The sequence below is a fragment of the Malaclemys terrapin genome, chromosome 17, assembly GCF_027887155.1.
Source record: "Malaclemys terrapin pileata isolate rMalTer1 chromosome 17, rMalTer1.hap1, whole genome shotgun sequence".
Classification (NCBI taxonomy): Eukaryota; Metazoa; Chordata; order Testudines; family Emydidae; genus Malaclemys; species Malaclemys terrapin.
In genome coordinates, this window is record NC_071521.1 from 4,245,600 (window position 1) to 4,266,711 (window position 21,112).

The 21,112-nt window shown below is 52.0% G+C and overlaps 1 protein-coding gene across 1 annotated transcript in view; it reads right to left on the reverse strand.

Annotated features, from left to right (window-relative positions):
- Positions 1–2,461: 2,461 nt before the first annotated feature.
- Positions 2,462–21,112, reverse strand: part of PTGS1 (prostaglandin-endoperoxide synthase 1) — a 35,317-nt gene continuing 16,666 nt past the window's right edge. The window contains exons 3-11 of the mRNA XM_054007787.1: positions 14,663–14,779; positions 14,160–14,300; positions 11,597–11,740; positions 9,706–9,887; positions 9,061–9,144; positions 8,114–8,360; positions 6,792–7,078; positions 5,192–5,339; positions 2,462–4,787 (exon numbers count right to left, since the gene is read on the reverse strand). Coding sequence (XP_053863762.1) covers positions 4,420–4,787; positions 5,192–5,339; positions 6,792–7,078; positions 8,114–8,360; positions 9,061–9,144; positions 9,706–9,887; positions 11,597–11,740; positions 14,160–14,300; positions 14,663–14,779 — 1,718 coding nt within the window. The 3' untranslated portion in view covers positions 2,462–4,419. The remainder of the gene's footprint in view (positions 4,788–5,191; positions 5,340–6,791; positions 7,079–8,113; positions 8,361–9,060; positions 9,145–9,705; positions 9,888–11,596; positions 11,741–14,159; positions 14,301–14,662; positions 14,780–21,112) is intronic.

The window sequence follows — 21,112 nt, forward strand, 5'->3', positions numbered from 1 at the left end:
CACCCAAGCCCTCACAAAGCTGCACCCTCTTCTGTGCCCACGCAGTTGGCGAGTGCTGGGCCTGGGGAGCCTGGTGCCAGGGCCCCTGGCATGTGCTCTGCCACCTCTCCGGCTCTCCAGCACATTGGCACCACGCTGTATTTCCACGGGCCTGAGCCGCTGCTCCGGAGCATCGTACCGCTCGGGAGGAACGCCAGTGGGAATCATGGCCGAGTTACTGCAGCCCCTGTGGTGGGGATGGTGGAGCATTCCCCTCCCGGAGATGAGTCCAGCTCTGGAAGAGCCATGATGTCTGTTACAGTGGAAATACACCTGTACCCTTGCAGCCCAGAGATGTCCTCAGCCCCAGCAGCCACGCAGAATGTCTCCGAGTCAGCTCATCCAGGGGCAGCGTCCCAGCAGCCGGCGTCGCTGGGCAGCCCGGGTATGTAAGCGCCATTGCGGCTGCGGCTGTATTTCTGATTGCAGGGTGCTAGGCAGAGGGCAGGGGACTGGCTGGCTCAGCCTTTCTGCTCTGGGAACTGCAGCGGAGTATCAGGTCTCTGCCTGAAGTGGATCATTGGCTGGACAGATGACTTTCCCCTCTGAAGTTAGGTGCTGGCCAGACAGGGTGGGTCAAGCCTGTCTCATGAGCATTGGGCCCGTATTGGCTGCCAGGCCAGAGAGGGCATTTGAGCCTTACTGTGTGGGTATAATTGGTCATGAAAGATACAGAGCAAAGCCAGGGTCGTCGTGGCCAAATTCCATCTTGGGTAGTTTTCTGCACTCATTTCCCACTTCAGTTTATGCTTCACTTCCTGTTCCAAACTGTTGCGTGGGGTTGCTGTGCATTGTTCAGCTGTTGCTGTGTTCCATCTCAGAGCCGGCTGCATTTCAGTGGGGGACAGAAGCAATCTCTATACAGTTTGTCTAAGTAGTTAAGAGGGTTTGGGGATCCTCCTGGGTAAAAACTCTGCAGATCGTGCACTTTACTGCACAGCTTCTAAGCCTGCTGCTGTTTTCTGGAGAATTCCGTTTCTTGAGGCTCTTGTGAATTCTCATGCACAGAGCGTTCTGCTCATACGCTCTTCTGACTTTCACAGGGCCCAGGAGTTTTTTGTGACTGGATTAAAACTGACCCAGTGAAGTCTTGAAAAGGACAAAATAACTCTTCTCTGGCAGAGGGAGGCCAGGAGCAGCTGCGTGCCCTGATGATTGGTGCTCTGAAGTGGGTTAGAATATTCTACTATGTATATGGATGTTTGTTCTTACCATGGTCCTGTGGCACCTTTAAGACTAACAGAAGTATTGGGAGCATAAGCTTTCGTGGGTAAGAACCTCACTTCTTGCATCTGAAGAAGTGAGGTTCTTACCCACAAAAGCTTATGCTCCCAATACTTCTGTTAGTCTTAAAGGTGCCACAGGACCCTCTGTTGCTTCTTACAGATTCAGACTAACACGGCTACCCCTCTGATACTTGTTCTTACCATGGCCTCCATTTCTTTGGTCCGCCGCATCTGCTCCTGTCTCTAGCTTTTTGAGTCGCTCTCCTCTGTGCTACATCAGCCACAAAAACCCCAGCTGCAGAATTTCGAGCCAGAAATAGCAAGAAGTCGCTCCAAGCCATCGAATCGAGTCACAATTGGGGCTTGGGACACGCTTGGCTTGGAGAATGACTTGAGGACAGTCACCAGACCATTGTTTTACTGTGCAGATTGCAAAGCCCTGTGTCCTGGGAGCATCCAGGGAAGGACACAGCGAGATCATAGACAAACACTGCAGCGCCGTGTGACTGAAGCAGAATAAGTCCTGTTATGATGGAACGGAAGAAGTGCAACGAACCCTACAGGAAGCATTCCGTGTGTCTGGCATGGAGATGTGTGAAATCATGACTGATTGGATGTCTCGCTCTGTGGTGTGGACCCAGAACCCTGCTGGGGGAGATTAACATAGGGATAGATGTTATGCTAGAGAGACGCTGTGTAAGCATGTAAGCGCTGTGTTGTCAGCATCTGGAGTTTTAAAATAAACCCCTGGTAACCTGGATGAAATGTCAGCAAACGGTAAGTTCATCAACAGCAGTGAACACAACAGCAGCTATGGTGTGGGCAGGCTGCACAGGAGAGAGGGGGCTGTACACAGCAGGGAGATCGGTGCTTCATCTGGGGGGAGGGGGGGTCTATTGACCACACAACCAGAGGAGGGCTAGGTGGCTGGAGCAGAGCTGGAAGGTGGTGCTGGGGAATAAAGGGTGCTAAGATATGGCAGATGGGAAGAGAGAGTGGGAACAGGCTCCCTGTGTGTACACCCCAGGGCTTCTCTTAAAGCAAAGGATATTTGCATGTAGACCTTCGGAGACGTTCAGAATGCTACAGAGCATCACCAGTACCCACTCCCACACTGCTACATGCTGTACCCTGGCCAGAGCATCTCTGGGAATGGGACCCTTCACCCGAATGCCAGCGATTTGCCAGCTCCTCTGCACACGTCATGTTCTTTTTAGCACTTGAGTCTGGTGAGTGGATGCCTGAAACTCTTCTGGAAGAACTCAGCAGGCCGTTATTCTCCATCTGCCTGGAGGTGAAATCACCTTGTCTTTTATTGGGATCACAACTGACCGCTCTGTCACAAGCGATCATGGGAGTGTTCAGACCCTCCAAACAAACCTATCACTCCAATAGCTGCATGTCTGCAATGTTAACCTGGGGATTAGAACGTCTCTGCTCATCACCAGTCCTTGTATTTACTGAGGCGCAGACCAGTGGCTGTTGGAAATGGGGGGTATAAGGCAGGAAAACAATGCTCCTAGGTCTGTATTGAGCTTTGGATTGTGGAACCTCGTGAGGTCTGAAGCAGGGCATATGTACTCTCGGAACAGAATTTTCTGATCTATTTACACCAGGGAAGTTTAGGACCCATAGATTCAAAGGGCCAGATTTTGACATCCTTGCTTGCACTGAGTAGTACCTTCCTCTATGGAGCCAATGGAACCGCTTGTGGAGTGGGGTACTTCTCAGAGCGTGTCAGGGGGACAGAATCCGGACCCAATCCAATTAGAGGCAGAAAAGGCCTATTTGGAGATTGCCTAGATGACACCAAAGCACTGCTCCCTGTGGTACATTGGTGTGGTTCTTTGGCTGGTCTAGGTTTAAATTGTCCATTCAGTGGGGTTTCCATCAGCTCTGACAGATTTTACCCCAGTCCTTCACTCCTCAGCAATATCTACTTCCCAGTTGTATTTAAATGCCACATGATGCTGCAGAATGGAGCTCACATGTCTCCGAAGAAGCATGAAACTCAACAGCTTTCCTGCGCTCTCAGAAGCACTTAGCTTTCCACCTTGCATTGGCAAAGACCGAATCAGGTCGCACTCTATTTATTGCCAGAGCCCACTCAGCATGTTAGCAAGACCTGGTTCCCGAAGCCGGACAGCGGGCTCTTCCAGGCACAGTTATCTGCTGGTGCCGAATTGTACCTGCAGTTCAGGTGATCACTTTTGCTAGCTTGCCCAGAGTGCTTGAAAACTGGCTGAGCTGGGCAAGTGAGAAGTGAATGAGCTCTGATTGGCTTGTATAAGGAATAACCTAGGACAGGCTCTGACCTGTACAGGACACGTGTGCTCCAGCCATATCCTGCAGAAACACACTGGGGTCTGCTCTCACCCCCCGCCCCTCCCAGACATTCTTAAAGCCATGGAAGGGTTACTGACCTTGCCTTTGTGTGTGGGAGAAGGGGAACAGCCCTGAGGCATTGAGCGGGCTATGGAGGATTTTCTTTCCCTCTCTGTCCAAACCAGAGACCCTCTGAGAAAATCCTCATTCTTGTGGTTCCTAAGGATGCTCTCTGGGGTGGTCGTTCCACAATATAAACACACACCATTTGGAAAGTAAGAGCAGCCTGAGGGATGAGCAAGTGTGATGGCCAGCTGGGGCGGAAGAGTGGCTGCGTACTGCTCTGCCCCCGCCTAGCTGGCGGGCATAGGTTGCCTTGCAGTCCTGGTGTAGGAAAAGTACTTGTGATAGCTTCCTTGGGCAGTCAAGGGTGTGGGGGAGGTACTGAGAGCAAAGGAGAGGCAGAGAGTCCACCGGAAAACAGAGAGCTGGCTTAGAGCAGGGAATTTGCTAGCAGAAGAGGCAGCTTGAGTGGAGATAGACCATTATTGTGGCTGTAGCATTAGATGACTCAGGCTCTCCCTGATCTAATACCAGCCTCCCTCTCCTTTCCCCTCTCCCAGCCCCGGCTGTGGATAATGCCCAGAACCAGAGGACCTCCTATTCTATTGATACATGATGCAAGGAGCATACTGTCCTCCTCCTTTGTGCCTGTCTCTCTCTGCAAGGGAGGGCTTTGTACCTGAGGCCATGTGGTACAACAGGAATCGTTAGGACAATAATGAAGGAGGAAACTCATTGGCCCAGCCTCAGTGGAGCCGCAGTGACACTAGAGCTCAGTGGATGGTTTGCCGTCTTGATGCTCACCAGTTGCTCCTGTTTCTGTGCTAGGATCTGGCACGCGGAATGACACATATGGACACCGCTTGACGTTGAGACACACGAGCTTCTGGAGCGAAGCTGTTTTCACGATCTCAAAGCCAGTCGAGCCACCAAAAGTGCTGGGCTTCCAGTATTCCGGGGAGCAGATGGGGTTTCCGAAAAGCCCTTTCAGGGAAAACGGGGCTCCAATCTCCACCATGCTCTCCCCAAAAATAGTGTCTTTCTGGCGTTTCTCAAGCAACAAACCAGGATAAAACTCCAAGGCATTAATGTCTCCATATAGCTCTTCCAGCTCCGCTGCTTTCTCCTCTTCTCCTGCATCAACAGAGAAGGGAGGTTCCAAATCCATACAAGACACAGGACTTTTCAGCTGCTCTCTCTCTGTAACCCAGAGCACCAACTGAATGGTCAGACTGACTTTCGGAGCCATGCCCCTCCCACCCACCTGCCCTGCAGCAGGTAACAATCCTTTCAAGTAGGCAGTCCCTGGCAGTTTTCAGAGTGGGGTGAGTAGTAGTAAGCTGTGGCGGGATGTTTATACATCAATCAGTTTGAAAGCCTACAGTGGGGCCACTGATTGGATGAGCTGTGTGTCTGTGCTCCGTGATCTCTCACTGTACGTGAGGTGGCTGCCTTGGGCCGAGGGAACCCCGAGGGCAGTGCTAGCCCCTTACCGGACACACATTGCCAGCGGCAGCACGTAGACCATGAAATCTGACCTGTTAACTCCTGGAAGGATTTGTAGGGCTTCATGGAAAACCTCTTCCGGTACTCGTTAAAGGGCTGCAGCCTCAGCAGCCGTGATTCCTCAATAACTCCAACAGTCACTTTCAAGAGGTTGGTATTGATGGTTTGTCCCCCACCGATCTGAAACACAGAAAGAGCAAACTTCTGTTACAGTCAAGCACTGTCATTCCACTCGGAACTGCAGAAAGCTCTGACAAGTATCCAGATTACACGTCTCGTTAGGTGTTTCTAATGCATCCATCACATAGGCGCCACATGACTGAAGACCGTCAAAGTCACAGGTCACAGCAGCAGAGAGAGAACCGCCAGAAATGCTAACTACCAGAGCTGTGTCCGAGCTGCCAGGCCGGATCAGCCGAACGGCCCATCTGGTGTGGGACCCAATCCCCCCCCCACTGGTCAGTGCCAGCTGCTTTAGAGGAGAATGCTAGAAAACTGGGCTTGGCAGAATTCCATTTTTATTTTTTATAATTTTAATAGATAATATTGATGTTTAAGTATTTTTTTTATTTCTGTCTCTTTAAATTTTCACAGCTGCAGGGAATTATTGGGTGATCAGACAATGGAGGGAACACATCAGACAATAATGATTTCATGACAGTAGATCTTGAGATTCAAAAGTTTTAAAACCGTTAAAACACAAATGGTCAATGTCACGTCAAAACAAACCAAGGAAATCTCCTTAAACCAATCTCTCAAAAGTTCTCCAGCGGCATTTTTCTTTCTTTGCCTGTCTGTAAATTCCGATGGAAATATCTTTTCACTAGTTTGTTTACAGAGAAATGAACAGTTTACCAACAAAAATCTGATCTTTCCAAGCCTACAGAAAGCCCTGTGCTGAACAATTATGCAGTAACCTGCCAATGGAAGGGGAGCAATTATTTCTTTCCATTAAGGAAGCCAGCTGGGCATTTGGACAGCAGCAAATGGGAATATCCAATCCCCGTGTTGAGTAAAAGTTTCCCAATAAGAGAGAAGAGAAAGAGAAGCCTCGAACACTAAATGTGAATTAGTGAAAGAAAACAGCCACACAATGGCAGCAGAGAACAAAGGATGAGGCCCAGACTGTTGTCCTTTACCATGAGCGCCTGGGAGAGCTGTTTGACTCACAGCCACTGGCCTTTAGAGAGGATCTGGGGGAAGGAGAATGGGCTGAAGGTGCTGCAGACACATTGATTATTGCCTGTGTTATAGCAGCCCCCACGATGTGCCAGGGGCTGCCCGCACCTCTGGAGTAGATTGTGCCAATGAGGTGGGGGGATTGTGCCAATGAGGCACCCCCTGCTGGGAGAGGCAGGGGCAGCTGCATTGCCTTGGGGACGGTGGGCGAGCACCGGGAGTCATCCTGCTCCTTACATCCTCCCCACATCAGAATCGGGCCCCACCATGAGACGTGGCCCCTTCCCCAAGCCACTTCCCATGCCCCTTGCAAGGCATGCAGCCTGCTGGCACCATCGGACGGCAGACCCATGGGGCTGTGTAAGGAGTCCTCCCTTCCTCCCTCCCCCAGCGGATTGCGCACCAGAGCTGTTCCCTGCCTCTGGCGATAGGTGCCAGTGTCCGGTGCCATACCAGTCCTGCCGTTTGCTTGGAGAAAGATTCCACCAAGGCCTCCACCCCGTAGTCGTGAAGCATGGAGGTGTTGTAAATAAACTGCTGGTAGCTGTATTCGTTCCCCTGGATGATGAACGAGTCCGGCATCAGCGCGTGCCAGTGGTAGAGCTGGTTGAACTCCACGGCAATCCGGTTCCTGTACTGGAACTGCACGCCGAACAGCAGCTCCGGGTCAAACTTCAGCTGCAGGAAGTACCCGCTGAGATGCTGCACGTAGTCCTCAATGACGATCTTGATGGTCTCTCCTAGGAGTGAGAGGAGAGACGCGCAGGGAAGTGGGATGTGAGAGGCAAGCGGCTACAGGCCAGTTAGTTACTGGGCAGCAGCAACAGCTCCTGGCTGTAAATGAGCCAGTGTTCTAACAACTGGAGCTCGGACCGTCTGACGGAGATTACAGAGCCGGCGCTAGGCATGAGCAGACGAAGCAATTGCTTAGGGCCCCGAGCAGCTCAAGGGGTCCCCCTATTTGCTTATAATCATGTGTGGCGGGAAGGGGCAAAATATTCCTGTTTAGGGCCCACAGTGGGCTAGCACCCCCTCTGGAGAGAGAACATCAGCAGGGGTGCTCTGGTGATAGGCATGGAAAGAGGTGTGATAGGATTAAACATCCAGTGCGTTGTACTGGATCTGCCTTCATCTGTCCCATAAAACAACCCCCAGGAGGTTCCTCGATCACGGGTGGCCTCTTGGCTCGTCTGGCTTTTATTGGCCTCCTGGGACGGCAGGTATAGGCCAGGAGTGTGTCACTGCAGTCGAGGGGCAGCGACGTACACCTGGAATACGTGAGCGGAGAATCAGCCCTTCTGGGGGTAACTCTCCGCCTAGGATGGTGTCTTGGTGCTGACACGCCAAGTGCTCCCTCTTTGGACCAATTCGTCTCCTGGGCCAGCGTCTGCCCAACGCTGCTGCGTGATGAGGCCCGTTAACTAGCCTCGTGCTGAACAGCTGGGGCAAGTGATCAGCAGGCGAGTGGACGGAAAATAGCCAAAGGATGCTGGCAAAGGTGCCTCGGGTATAATCTGGATAATGGGTTGAAGTTAACTAGAGGAAAACCTAGGCTGAAAAACAAGGCAGTGCCCCAGTAGTGAGATCTATGGGGATGTGGGATGGTCTCCTAGGGGTCAACAAAACTCATAGGGCAGTTAAAATTGGCCAGGACAAAGCCCTGGAGCACAGGGAATAATCCTGCATTGGAGAAAGGACTGGATGGCATTGACTACGTGTTAAATCAGCCCCAATGCCCTGTTCTCCCCAGGCCCACGTCCTCCCCCTGCTCTCACCGATGAGGATGAGGCGGGCTGTCTGGAAGAGCTGCTCGTCGCTCCACATCGGATGCTCCTGCTTCAGCACGTCACAGACTCGGTTGTGCTCGCGAAGCCAGATGGTCGCATACATCATTAGCCCCGGCAGCAGGCCAAACACCTCCTGGCCCACAGCCAGCTGCTTTTCCTTGGGGGTGCCGGCAGGGTAGATCATGTGAACCGGAGCCTCAAGGACCGTGGGTGGATATACCTCTCCATGCTGTACCTTGGGGAGACCAGAGCAGGCTGGCAGCAAGGAAAGGAATGGAGACAACTGCCCTGGCCAGCCACTGGGTAGCCAGGAGATCCCCGTGCTCCAGCACTGCCAGCCTCAGCTGGCTCCCGGTCAGCGATAACGCCACCTCTGGTCTAAAGGGGATTCGCTTTACAGCAGGGGCAGTCGCTGCCCAAACCCTGGAGTCTTCCTTCCCTGTCCGGGGCTGAAAGGGGCTGAAGCTGGTGTCTAAGGCTTAGCTGTGCTTTGGAGATGAGCAGGAGGAAGCTCCTAGGGTCACACTCCCGGGTGGGCTGGCCCTGCTGGCTCAGAGAAGGCGCGGGCAGGCCTACAGCTCAGTGAGTGCTGCCAGGAGCGACCGTGGAGGGCTCTCCGGGGCACACGGCTGTATCAGACTCCTGGGGCTTCTCATACATGGCTCTGTGGATGGGGAATGTTTCCAAAAGCTCCTGTGTGACTGAGGTGCTGTCATCCCTCGGGTTTCCAATGAGCCGTGGTCTTGACATGCCTGCATCCCTATTGAGGAAGGGACCGAGGCCCCTCAGTCACTCAGACGTGATAGCAGGTTTCCCCTGCAGTGGCCTTGGGAGGGAGCCAAATGTGGGCAGTGACACGGCCAGATGTGGGGAGAGGTGCTGGCTGAGAACACCACACGGGTGGCGGGGGGGCCCTGGGCTGAGAGCCACAATACCTTAGATTTGAGCTTCCCGTCTGTGAAGCTCCGCAGCTGGTACTGACGTTCCAGATTGTCCCCATACACGTGCCCGAGATCCACCTGCGGAGAGAGGCCAGCGTTACCTGCTGTGCACACAGCTCGTGCAGACAAGCTGGGCCAGTCAGCTGACCCTTTGCCCCACCAGCAACAGGGCTAGAGAGCAGGCCCCAGCCTTTGGCAGGGATCCAGGCAGCTGGGAGCCCCAGCTGAGAGGGCAAGAGATACAGAGCGAATCGATGAGGCAGCCATGTCACCAGCACCAGCAATCCCTGCCCACGGCAGTCTGATGTTCCAAGCAGCCTTAGGGGCTGGGGGCTATTTGATGGGTTGGGGAGGCTGAGAACCCTGGAGGTCTCTGCTTCTTCCAGGACAGGCTTCCCCACATGGCCCTGTCCTGGAAAGCACCTCCGCCTCCGGTCCCCTCTCCTGCTCTTCCCCCTCTCTGTCCGAATGGGCACCTGCACTTCCCCCTTCCCAGGACGTGAACTCCGGCTGCTCTGAGCCTCGGATGCAGGAGCTGGGTTGTGGGTAGCACTGGGGGTGACATCACACAGCTGCAAGTGTGTCTCTCTTGTTCAGACTGCTGGAGCAGCCAGCTTCGTGGGAGGCCCTTCTCCTTACCCCATGGCCCAGGGCCTTGGTGAAGCCATGCCCCATCTTCCCAGATGTCTTGAAGAACTGGTGAGTGAAGTGCTGTGCGAAGAAGGCAAACATCAGGTTGGTCCCACGGGGGTCCCCTAGGAACTGCTGCCGGAGCAGAAACCTCTCTGCCAATTGCTGAGAGTCAGGGAGCTGCTTTTTCCCTGCAAAGGAAGGAAACAAACCCAAGTTTGGAGCTGTCAGCGCATCCGGCCAGTGGGGTCTCCAGATGCCTTAGGCCTCAGAGCGACTCAGCCATAACCCCTGTCACTGGGGAGGAGTCTCAGGGAGAAGAGGGGTGTCTCTGCCCTTGGCGCGGAGGGCCAGGAAGCCACCAGCAGCTCTGCCATCCCGTTACTTATTTGCAGAAGTCAGCTCCTGTCAGGAACAACTATCGGGGTGTCAGATGGGGACTGCTTCAGCAATCACCCATTAAAGTCAGTGGGAGACGATTGTCTAAATAATGATCTATCTCAGCATCTTCAGAGCACAATCGGACGTCCAAGCACCAGTTCTCTGCACAGGAGTTATTCGGCTCAGAGGTTTTCACATGTACCTTGAATATCTGGACAGGAATTAGCGGTAGCAAGCAGCCCGCTCCCAGTGGAGACCCAAAGACATAATCTACCCAGGCGTTCGCTCTGACCTCAGCCTGGCACATTCATTCATCCCGCTGGCTGTGCGGCACTTGGTGGGCCCTGCTAGTCCATTAGCAAAGTAAATGCTCTGAGCTCCAGGTGTTTCAAAGGCTGGGGTAGGGCCTTTGCTTTCCTCTGAGGGTTTCAACCCTGTCTGGGGTCCTTGGAGAGGATGAGGTTAACCGGACGGCGGGGAGGGCGGGAGGAATGCAGCTATTAGCAGCATGCTGCCAATTTAGCTGACTATGACTAAGGACCCCTCTTCCCTAAGGGGCTGCGTTCCAGACGTGGCAGGTGCCAGTTTAAACCCGCAGAGTGGCTGCCGTCACCTAGCGCTCCTGCCATGGCTCCCACACGGAGGACAATCCCCCAGGCTCTGCTCTCCTGAACCCATGATAGCACATTGACAGTGCTGGAGACTTGAGGGCCCCTGGGAATCCACAGAGCAGGCACAGCACAAGCAGTGACAGGACAGGGCGGACCCACGTGGTACCTCAGCCTGATGCTGTTTGAGGAGGGTGTTGGTCCTCCAGGGCCTGTCGCTGAACTCCCAGGGGATGGGTCAGCCGCACCCTCGGGAATGGCTGACGGGAATGGAGCCATCACGCCCATTGCCTCAGAACCTCTCCCTGAGGGGAGTCTGTTTTGGTGAGTATCAGACTGGCTGGATTTGAACCAGGGTTGAAGGACTCTAGGGTGGGTGCTCTCCGGCCCTCGGGAGGGGAATTCCAGTCACTCTCCTGGTAATCAGAGGAGCATTGACCCTCGTCCCCTCTGGGGCCAGGAGTAGGGGGTTGGCGCCAGGCTCCAGACTGCAGGGGTCACGCTAGTTAACTCCCCTGGGCATGCAGTGTGAGCCTACGCGCCAAGGGGCTGCAGGGGGCAGGGATGCTTGGCGTGCTGGATTGACTTGTCCTGGGGACAGCACTTCCCTCAGATGGGTGCCAGGAGCGGCCTTGATCCTTAGTAGCTGTTCTTCCATTACAGTGAAACTCCAGGAAGGAGTGAGAGCTAATGACCCCACGAGGTGCCAGGGCCAGCCGCCTGTTCTATATGCGTAGCCAGAGCTCTGCCTCTACTGGAGCAGCTGGCAGGGGTGACTGTGGATTGGGATTGAGAAGGCATCACATGGGGCGTTACTACAATGCCGCCACCGCAAAACAAAGTGCAGGGAGACTCCAGCACCCAGGTTTGCGGACATCCTGAGCATGGTCTTTGCTGAGACAGGCACTTACCGCTGGTTCCCATAGGAGTCGGACAGTCAGCAGGTACAGGTGGAAGGACACGGGTGAAATAGCTCACGTTGGAGTAGGCTTCCCAGCTGATATATCCATGTGCTGAGTTATATGTGGGGGGGCTTGGGATCAGATTGGCCCGGACTGAAAGGAGAGGGAAGAAAGTCACCTGCAGCCGGGCAATCCTAACACAGATATGTTCATTCTGCTCTGGGTGGTTCCCACGTGTACCTGTCCCTGGAACAGCACCAGTATGACAGGGCCTGGCTAACCGTGGCACTGCATACACATACAACAGGGTGGAGGGGTGGGGGACACAGGCAGGAGGGGGAGCCACAGCTGGGAATGCAGAGATATGCATGGGTCTGTTTTCTTGTGAAGCCTTTGCAGGGGGAATGCAGGTTCCTGAACTTGGATCCAAGCAGGTAAGTAAAAGGGGAACTGATCTGCGAGCATCTTCCTTTGAAAATGTAAATATCGTTTCTGTCCCTGATCTGGAGTCGAGCAATCTTCACAAAAGTTTTGCTGTTCTCTTTTAACGAGCGACTCAACTAATTGTTTCTAATGCACACACCATTGCAGAGGTTCGTTGTGGCTAGTGAACCACTGATTTAATATTTACTGCTGGTGACGTGCATCACAGAGCAGCCTGTGTGGGGAGCCCAGGGCTAGGATAGCAGGGAGGTGGTGGGTAGGGATCGAGGGGTATCAGCAGGATGGCGCACAGCACCTGTTTGTACTACACCTGTCTCAAGTCAATCCTCTCACTTCCTTCTCAGGGACACTCAACTGAGTCATTAACAAAAGGAAGAAAAGAAAAAGGTTCTTTGCTGAGCCCCACCTTTGGGTGGGTTGTGCTCAGCTATTGGGAGTTTGAGTCTCTTCCCTGACCTTTTACACTTAGCCTTTAAAATGCCTTGATTCCCCCTGGGGATGCAAAGTGAGAAGTTATATTATTCTCTCCGCTTCTCGTTCTAAGTGGATCCTTTGATGAATCACACAGTGTTTGAGAAAAACATCCCATTAGAGATGGCAACAGAGGCAGAGACCTGTCCTGCTGCGTAGCTCCAAGGAGCTGAACCAAAATATTTATGCAAGATGATAAACTTTTCAGCATGAGTGAGTCGAGGGTTTATGGTTTGCTGGGACCATTGTCCTGCCGCTAGCCCTCCCTGCTGCCAGAACACCACAGGCAGTTGGCCATGCTGACATTTACGTGCCTTTCTGAACACTGGAGAGCTGCATATTTTAAACGTTTTAATGTTGTTGGGTTTTTTCTATTAACTTTTTAAAGTGCATTTACAGAAACAACAAACATACTATATGAAACTTCTATCAGAACTTAACATTTAAATCAGTTATTTGTATTATGCAGGTTACCACACTTTTATAAACTTGTTTATAAGAATCCAACTACAGTAAAATTACTAAGATAAGATAAAGAACAGAAGCCAGGTTCGGAGGAGGGGGATAGAAATGGGGTATGGGGAAATGGGAAGAGAGGAAGAGGAGGCAAGTGGGGGGCCCATGGATTTAATAGGATTATCCACATAATTTCAGGAAAGCATCCCATAGCACTGAAAAGTTTTCTGGGGTCTTTCTGTTGTGTTATACAAGGCTTTCCATGCTGGCCAAGCAGACGGTGTCCATGTTGCAGTCAATGGCTCGCCGTTTTTTAGATTGCCGTTTTTGCAGCACTAGTCTTTTAACAGGTTTCAGAGTAGCAGGCGTGTTAGTCTGTATCTGCAAAAAGAACAGGAGTACTTGTGGCACCTTAGAGACTAACAAATTTATTAGAGCATAAGCTTTCGTGGACTACAGCATCCGAAGAAGTGGGCTGTAGCCCACGAAAGCTTATGCTCTAATAAATTTGTTAGTCTCTAAGGTGCCAAAGTACTCCTGTTCTTTTAACAATTAGTGCTCTGCTGAGCCAACGTTTTTCAGATTTGTTCAGCTTCCAATTAACATCAGTTAGGTTTAAAATAACATGTTTAGCTTGTAACACAATTTTATTTGATAGGAAAAAATTAACTCTGCAGTTCAGTTCTGCCCAAAACGTGGGTACAGGGGCCTTTCCAGAGCATACGGGGTAAGTTAGCACCTGCTGAATCACAGTGCCGATATTCGTCTGACAATTAATTTGGTTGTGAAGCTTACCCATGGCCCCCCTGCTAAGCCAGGCTTGGGTTCTCCCCACACGGCTCTGCTGATGTCACAGTGAGTCACTGGCAGACCAGGGAACAGAACTGATGAGTCCTGAGTCCCAGTCCCCTCTCCAGCCCCTCGACTTCACTCCTCCCCCAGAGCTGTGCATGGAACGTGGGAGTTCTGCCTCTGTTCCTGCTCCTCCACCCACTGGACACACTGCCTCATTCTGCAAGGGCAAATGGATGATGTCTGCTTTACAAAAACACGACAATAACAGGAAAAGTAGCCTGCCTGGGGTAGCAGGTACACCAAGAGATCTCAGCAGTGCCTGAGAGTGAAGACACTTTGAACCCCAGTGGCCAAAGCCAAGGGTGGACTTTAATTTAAACTTTCCCACCAAAGAGCCTTGCCTCACCTGTTAGCACCAGTCTCATCAGCATCTCCCTAATGAAGGTCTTATTGATGATGTCCCAAAGCCACTTGCAGTTTGTCAGGATGAAGTGATAGAAGGCCGGGCTTGGCTTTATCATAACGCGGAGTCGTGTCCAAAACTCAGCTAGGAGGAAACAGCAAATTGCTTTACATTACTTAGTAATAAAACACTTTCCTTTCTAGTGCCAGCTGCTAAATGGCCAATCAGCTTGCAGTAGCTGTTGGATAACCAAGTCCTGCTGGCACCAGCACGCAGTCAGCCAGTAAGAGCACATGCTTATGAAACAATGCTCCGAACTTGTGTTCCATTGGCCGAGTGCCTTGCCACTCAATGTGCCTCTGGGAGAGCCCTATGGGCAGTGTTTTGAGCTGGGATCAGCTCCAGCCCCTACTCCTGTAGTTGAATTAAGCCTCTTGCAGAAGCTGTTATTTTTCTACCTTGCCCCCAGCTTTCACCCCACAGGCAGAGAGGGAGGGTGAACTTACGCGAAGTGCAGTTAATGCCGAAGTAACCTGTCCGGGTGCAGTCGCATTCGTAGCTTTCCCTGCCGACCCTCATGCACACCCCTTTGTTCTGACATGGGTAATAACAGCATGGATTCACTAGGGGAAGAAAGCGAGAGAGGTTTCATTGTTAACCCATGGACGTTACTTGATTTGTCAGCTCCTCGGTCACCATGGAGTGACATTTGCCCTTGAGCAGAGAACCAGCATGAGGTACCACTTAAGTCCCGCTTCAGCCCAGTGATATCTAGGCCTTGTGAGATGAACTTTACCCTGTGTGCTTAGCTGCGAATACCATTCACTGCTGAGATTCCAACCAGGACGTTCCTGGAAAGCACTCGTGGAGTGAGGAATCCAATCAAAGGCCACCAGGCTGCAGAGTGAGGTAAGCAGCATTTGCCCTACAATAGTCAGTGCATGATCATGCATTCTTAGAATGATATATGGGGCGGAGGAAGAGAAATATACGTTGGCTGGAGCTGGAGAGTTACTTGATGGGTCAAGCAAGACAGGGAGAAAAGGGGCTCCCCCACTACCTACATATAATGCCCAGTACTTTGCTTTCAGCTATTTCTGTTAACCCCCCTGGAGGCTTTCAAGCTTTGTGCCTGTAAAGCAGATTTTATGATGATTTTACTGTAGTGGCATGGCAGAAGTATGTACAGAGAGGAGCAAGCCCTGCACTAGCTGATATCAGCACCAAGTCCTTACCGAGGCATGCGAAGTATGTGTGCCCAGCTTCCCCCCGCCTGCCTGAAAGGGGCAGTCTGGGTGCAATGGTTCCACCTCTCTTTTGCTGTTTGCCATGCTGTAGGGAATCACTGTCCAGTTGAAATAAGAGGCATTTATTAAAGGAAATGGTTACAGCCACAAACAGGTTTCCACACAGCTTGAGTCCAGCTTGGTCCCCTTTGTTTACCAGGGGCCACACCCTGTCTGAAGCTCTATCCAGCACACCTTGACCTCTAGTGGTTGAGTGATGTAACTGTAAGGACACACATGCTCCCAGTGTCTGGTCTGCTAGGTGATCAGGCCAGCCCTCTAGGTTATCATGCCAAGGGAATTAATTAGTCTAAAATATCTTGTTAGCAGAAACACCAGAAGCTGTAGCTCCCCAGCACCCGTCCCTTATTATGAATGGATGGAAGTAGCTGCTTGTTGGGTTGTTTCTCCTATCTCCATCCCCTGGGCAGGGTCACTTCCTCTGAAACAGGAGACTTAGTCACATGCCATGATGGCTGGAGGCTGGAGATAAGTGAGCCAGCGCTCCCCAGAATATCCTGCATCCCACACAGAATCACAACCGCTAAAGGATGTTCATTGAAAATTTACCCACAGCAAGTCACTCCAGGAGTGATGGGACACAGCAGGGAATGAGGCGAGGGGAGACCCATAGCCTGCTGCAACCTCCTGTGGTCTGGCAGATGGCCCCGTGTCAGACCAGGGGCCATTTTTACATTGTCTTGTTCTTTCATTCTTCCCAGCAATTTGTCCTGCCCCAAGCAGGCAGCAGGACGCTGCTGCGTTGTGAGGGGAAGATCAATGGCTAGAACCAACATTCTGCATCAATGGACTCTCAGGTTTCTGCCTGAGAGCACAGCTCGGAGCTGGGAAGAAGGCACTGATAGTTTCCCATGTCTTCACTGAATCATAGAATCTCAGGGTTGGAAGGGACCTCAGGAGGTATCTAGTCCAATCCCCTGCTCAAAGCAGGACCAATCCCCAGACAGATTTTTGCCCCAGATCCCTAAACGGCCCCCTCAAGGATTGAACTCATAACCCTGAATTTAGCAGGCCAATGCTCAAACCACTGAGCTATCCCTCCCCCCATGAATGCTCCCTGCAAAGAGTTTTGACTTAATCTGCCTATGTGCTAATGAGCTCCCAGGAAACCAGGCTAAAGGGAATCAGAGACACGATACAGGGCCTGTGCTCTGCTCCCAATGATAAGAACTCCCACAGCTCCCAGCTGGTGCATGGGAGGCATTTTGGGCGCTGCAGTATCCTTCGTGTAAAGCTGGCGAGTGGCAGAGAAGCAGGGACTGGGCCGCGGGAGCTGCAATGGGGTTTGCTGTGCGTGCATAGACTCGGGCATGGGCAGGACTCGGAGCTCTGGGTTATGAACCAAATCTGCCCTGGGCTGAAGTAATAGCCTCACTGCCTTGTAAAATCAAAGCACAGGATAAGCATGAAAAGAATGTGAAATGCAGCCTGAGAGGGCTGCTGAACTGCGGACGCTGTTCCCATCCCCCCTCTGGGGCCAGACACACCCAAGGACTTCAAGTTTCAGAGTAACAGCCGTGTTAGTCTGTATCCGCAAAAAGAAGAACAGGATTTCTGTGTGTATATATATCTCCTCATTATATGTTCCATTCTATATGCATCCGAAGAAGTGGGCTGTAGTCCACGAAAGCTTATGCTCTAATAAATTTGTTAGTCTCTAAGGTGCCACAAGTACTCCTGTTTTTCCAAGGACTTCAGGGGGCCGTTGCTTTCAAGGCATCTTGCATCCCCCCCACCCGTTGCTTCCCTGGGGAGGTTTTGTATCAATACTGAGCACATGCCCAGCGCTGGAGGCTATTAAGGGTCCAGCGCACTTCTTCAGGGGCTATTAAACCCGTAGTAGTGATTGGCATCCTCCCACATTGACTAATGGATCCTTCTGGCATTATCTCATTTCACGGGGGAAACTGAGGCAAAGAGCTGGGAGGTGACTTGTCTAAGGCTGCACAGGGAGTCGGGGCCTGAGCTGGGATTAGTGCCAAGAGGATTTGCAGTTGCTCAGCGTGTCTCAGGATCGGGCCTGTCATGTCAAAGCTGCACTCTGATGCCCAAATGTGCAGCAGTTAATCCTCCTTGTGACCCTCAGCACCATGGCGTGGCCAGCTTCTGAGCTGGGATGGGTGCAAGGGTGCCTGGGAAGCTACAAGCCAGAGCTGGTTCCAGCTAGAGAGAGACTCCCCTAGGGATAGAATTGTTGCATAAATGAAAAGCTTCCTCCCCTGGAGGCAGAAATCCTCTTTAAGACAATGCGCCACGTTTTGCAACAGCAGGAGCCTGCTTTGCACGGCCTTGTCTTCAGCAGCATAAACTGGCAGGGGGCTGCCTGGCTGTGGGGGCAGGACCCTTACGCTGCTAGGGCACCTCGAGTCCTAGGTGTGAGGCCAGCCCGTCTGATGTCTGGTGGGGGACCTCGGTGGAAGAAGTGGGTAAATCCCTGTTCCTCTGCCCATGCACAGGGCTCTGCACGACAAAGACAGCTGCAAGCTCCTTTATCGATCACTTTTATAGCACCATAAATTTGCAAACATAGGCCACATTCCCTGCAATCTACACTAGACAAATGAGGACACGGCAAGGGATAAAGATTTGAGAGGAAGTAGCCAGAGAGTGGATGGGTGACGGGGGGAGGAAAGAGGGGAGTTGGAAGGAGCTCTGCCAGGGTCATTGCTCAATCCTGTCCGCTCCGACTTGCGTGCAAGCGTGCTCTGCGGCAGCCGCCTCCTGAATGTGTCAATGCGTGGGTGGAATTGCTATGAAGTCCCGAGCCACTGGAGAGCTTAAACAAATGAGAATGACTTGCAGAACAGGGGTACTGTTGTCAAAGGGGCGTTTGAGAAGCTATATCAGTCGTCCGATTCCTGGAGACACTTCGGCAGGTGGTGGTTGCTTAGACAATAACAATGGAGAGAGGTGAGAACAGCCCATGGAAATTTGGTTAAGGATTTTCAATGCAAATTAGTGCTGCGAGCTCCTTGTCCCCTGAGGAAAGGCTAAGTGCAGATGGTTTTTTTCCAGGAGACGGTAGTGGAGACTGGAGAGGAAGCAATTTCTGGGTTTCCCTTTTTTTGAGTAATTCAGCTCTAGACAAACCTGCTTCAGTTAAGACCTCAACAAACACAGTTGAGACATGATACAAACAGCCTTTGGAATCGCAGATCTTGTGCGATCATCCCTTCCCTCAAGGACAGGCTGTGATTGGGGTGATACTGGTTGAGGATGCCGTGTTGACAATTGCTAGGACTCTCTTTGGTTGCAAGCACAGATCCGTTTTTCCCTTTCCCCAGTAACATTGGGTCAAGTGTTAGAATTATCTGAAGGCCCAAAGAGGAACCAGTCCAAATTTCAGCTGTCCCTTAGCAGAAGTTCACCTCACTCCTGCACTCAGTGGTAACACGACAGTTCTCGATTGCCAGACTCAACGAGAAACCGAACAGAGGATGAGAGACACTCGGTCCCCGGAGTGCTTGTTAGGGATCATTGTCTCTCAGCTGCTGTACCTCCCTGGGGCTCCATTGAAGCTAACAGAATTCTGCCAGTCTACACCCACTGAGCAACTGGCCTGGAAAGATCAGGACTGCGAATGTCCACAACAAAAGCATCTGTTTCTCCTTCCATCCCTCTTGCCGGGAGCGAGATCTCCAAAGGTGCAGGTAGGCGCTCATCCCCTACTGAAAGGCAATGGGAGCTGGGAGCCCAACCCTCCTTGGAAATGACCCCTAAAGCCTGGCAGCAGGCCCCTGCATGACAGCGGTGATAACACTGCACTATAGTTCTCCTCTCTGACCGAGCACCCCAGCCCAGAACTGTCGCCTTCATCCTGGGCTTCTAGCTCATCCCAAGCAAAGTGCCCGAGAAGTGATAAAGTTGGGGTAAAGTAAACTCCCAAGGGTCAGAGAGTGTAGTGGTTGGATGAGAATAAAAACAGCCAGGAAGAAGGGCTGTTCCAACTTTCCTATGTCGGGGAGGATGTTTTAACTGCAGGCGTGGTGGAGTGACTCCAAGCCTATGTAAACAGGCTTTGTTCATAAACACCGGATGTCTTAAGAGGGCACTCCAAGGCAAAGGCTGAATATTTCTGCTACTCTTTGGATTGCTCCGGATTACTCCACATCTGGTGGTAGACAATGAACTGGAAACAAACGTGATCCCTGTTTAAACACTAACCCCGCAGCCAAACAGCGATGTCACTGAGGGGCCTTCGCACAGCCCTGCAGCAGCTTGCGTTGAGAGCACGTCCCAAGGCAGAGCAGCATCTAAAACCCAGGACGGCGCCGTCCTGAGCCAGTGGGGTTTGCCAAATCTCCCCTTTCCACACGGCATGATCACAGAGCAGTGTCACGTTCATTGAGTCACCTCGGATTCAGACCTGTCTGAGTTGGCAGCCAAAGAAAGAATAGTTTATCGTTGCCATGGAGAGCAATATCTGAAGAAATTTGGACCCTGTTTCTAGACACATTTGGATCAAAAGTGTTGCGTTGGTTCAAAGAATGCCAGATCTCCGTTCCACCCAACACTCCTTTTTCTTTCCCCTCCAGTCCTCTCTTTCACCAATTCATCTGTCTTTTCCTATTTTATCGCTGTTCCATCCACCCTAACATGTTATGTCTATGCCGTAGCAGCTGGTTTTGTATTGTCTGTTCTTGCCGCTGAAACACGTTGTAAAGCTACGTGATCGTACAATCAGATTGGAGGGCCCGTGAGGCACCCAGTATTGGGAAATATAGACATGCTGTAAGCCATTCACCTTTTTGTGCTGTTCACTGTCTGTTTCTCTATGAAAATTAGTTTACAGAAATAGTCACCGCCAGCACCAGCGTCACGTGACTGCGTCACATGACTGCACGCAAAGAGGGCCTGCTTCACGTTTGCTCTGAGGCCCCTTTCTGCTGCTTCAGTCCCATAAGGAAGCCTTAAGCTGTGTGGCAACAGCCGCCCTTTCAGCAGGTTCCTGGCCAGCAGAGAGCTGCTGGGACCGCTCGGTACCCACCCCACCCCACTCCCAGTCCTGGCTTAAGAGACATGTCTGGGATGGGGACGGAGGAAGAGGGAGTAGCCAAAGCACCATGCTTTGCCTCCGGCCCATAGCCACAGGCAGCTCCAGTGTCACTTGGAGCAGGCCTGAGGCAGGACGTTCCCACCCAACCCTGGCTGCTCAAAGAACACAGGCCAGGAACTGAGAACTGGGGCCAGGGAGCCTGTGGTCTCTGGAATCAGCCGTGGGGACCCATGTCAACGATCTGCAAGGCAAACTCAAAGGGCTCTGACAGATTGTTCGCCGCGATCCATTCACCAGGCGTGTCAGGAGGAAGAAGAGTACAGTTCCCCCTGGAAAATGGTCTGTTACGCTCACCCCCGGCACAAGATGAATAAACAGCCCGTGATCCTACATTCTCCTGTAGGACAATGGTGGTCCGTTGCCATTCTATCATGATACTTGTCCAAGGCTCTCAAAGCACTCAACAAATGCTTATTAGTCCTCACGATGTCCCAGTGTCAGGGCATTATTCACGTTTTGTATAGGGGGAAATCGGCACAGAGACGTTCAGTGACTTGTGCACAGTCACACAGGGACAGAGCTCAGAGCAGAACCCGCATCCTGAGTCCTCATGCTGAGCGTCAGACACCATGCTTCATATTCCACTTATAGAC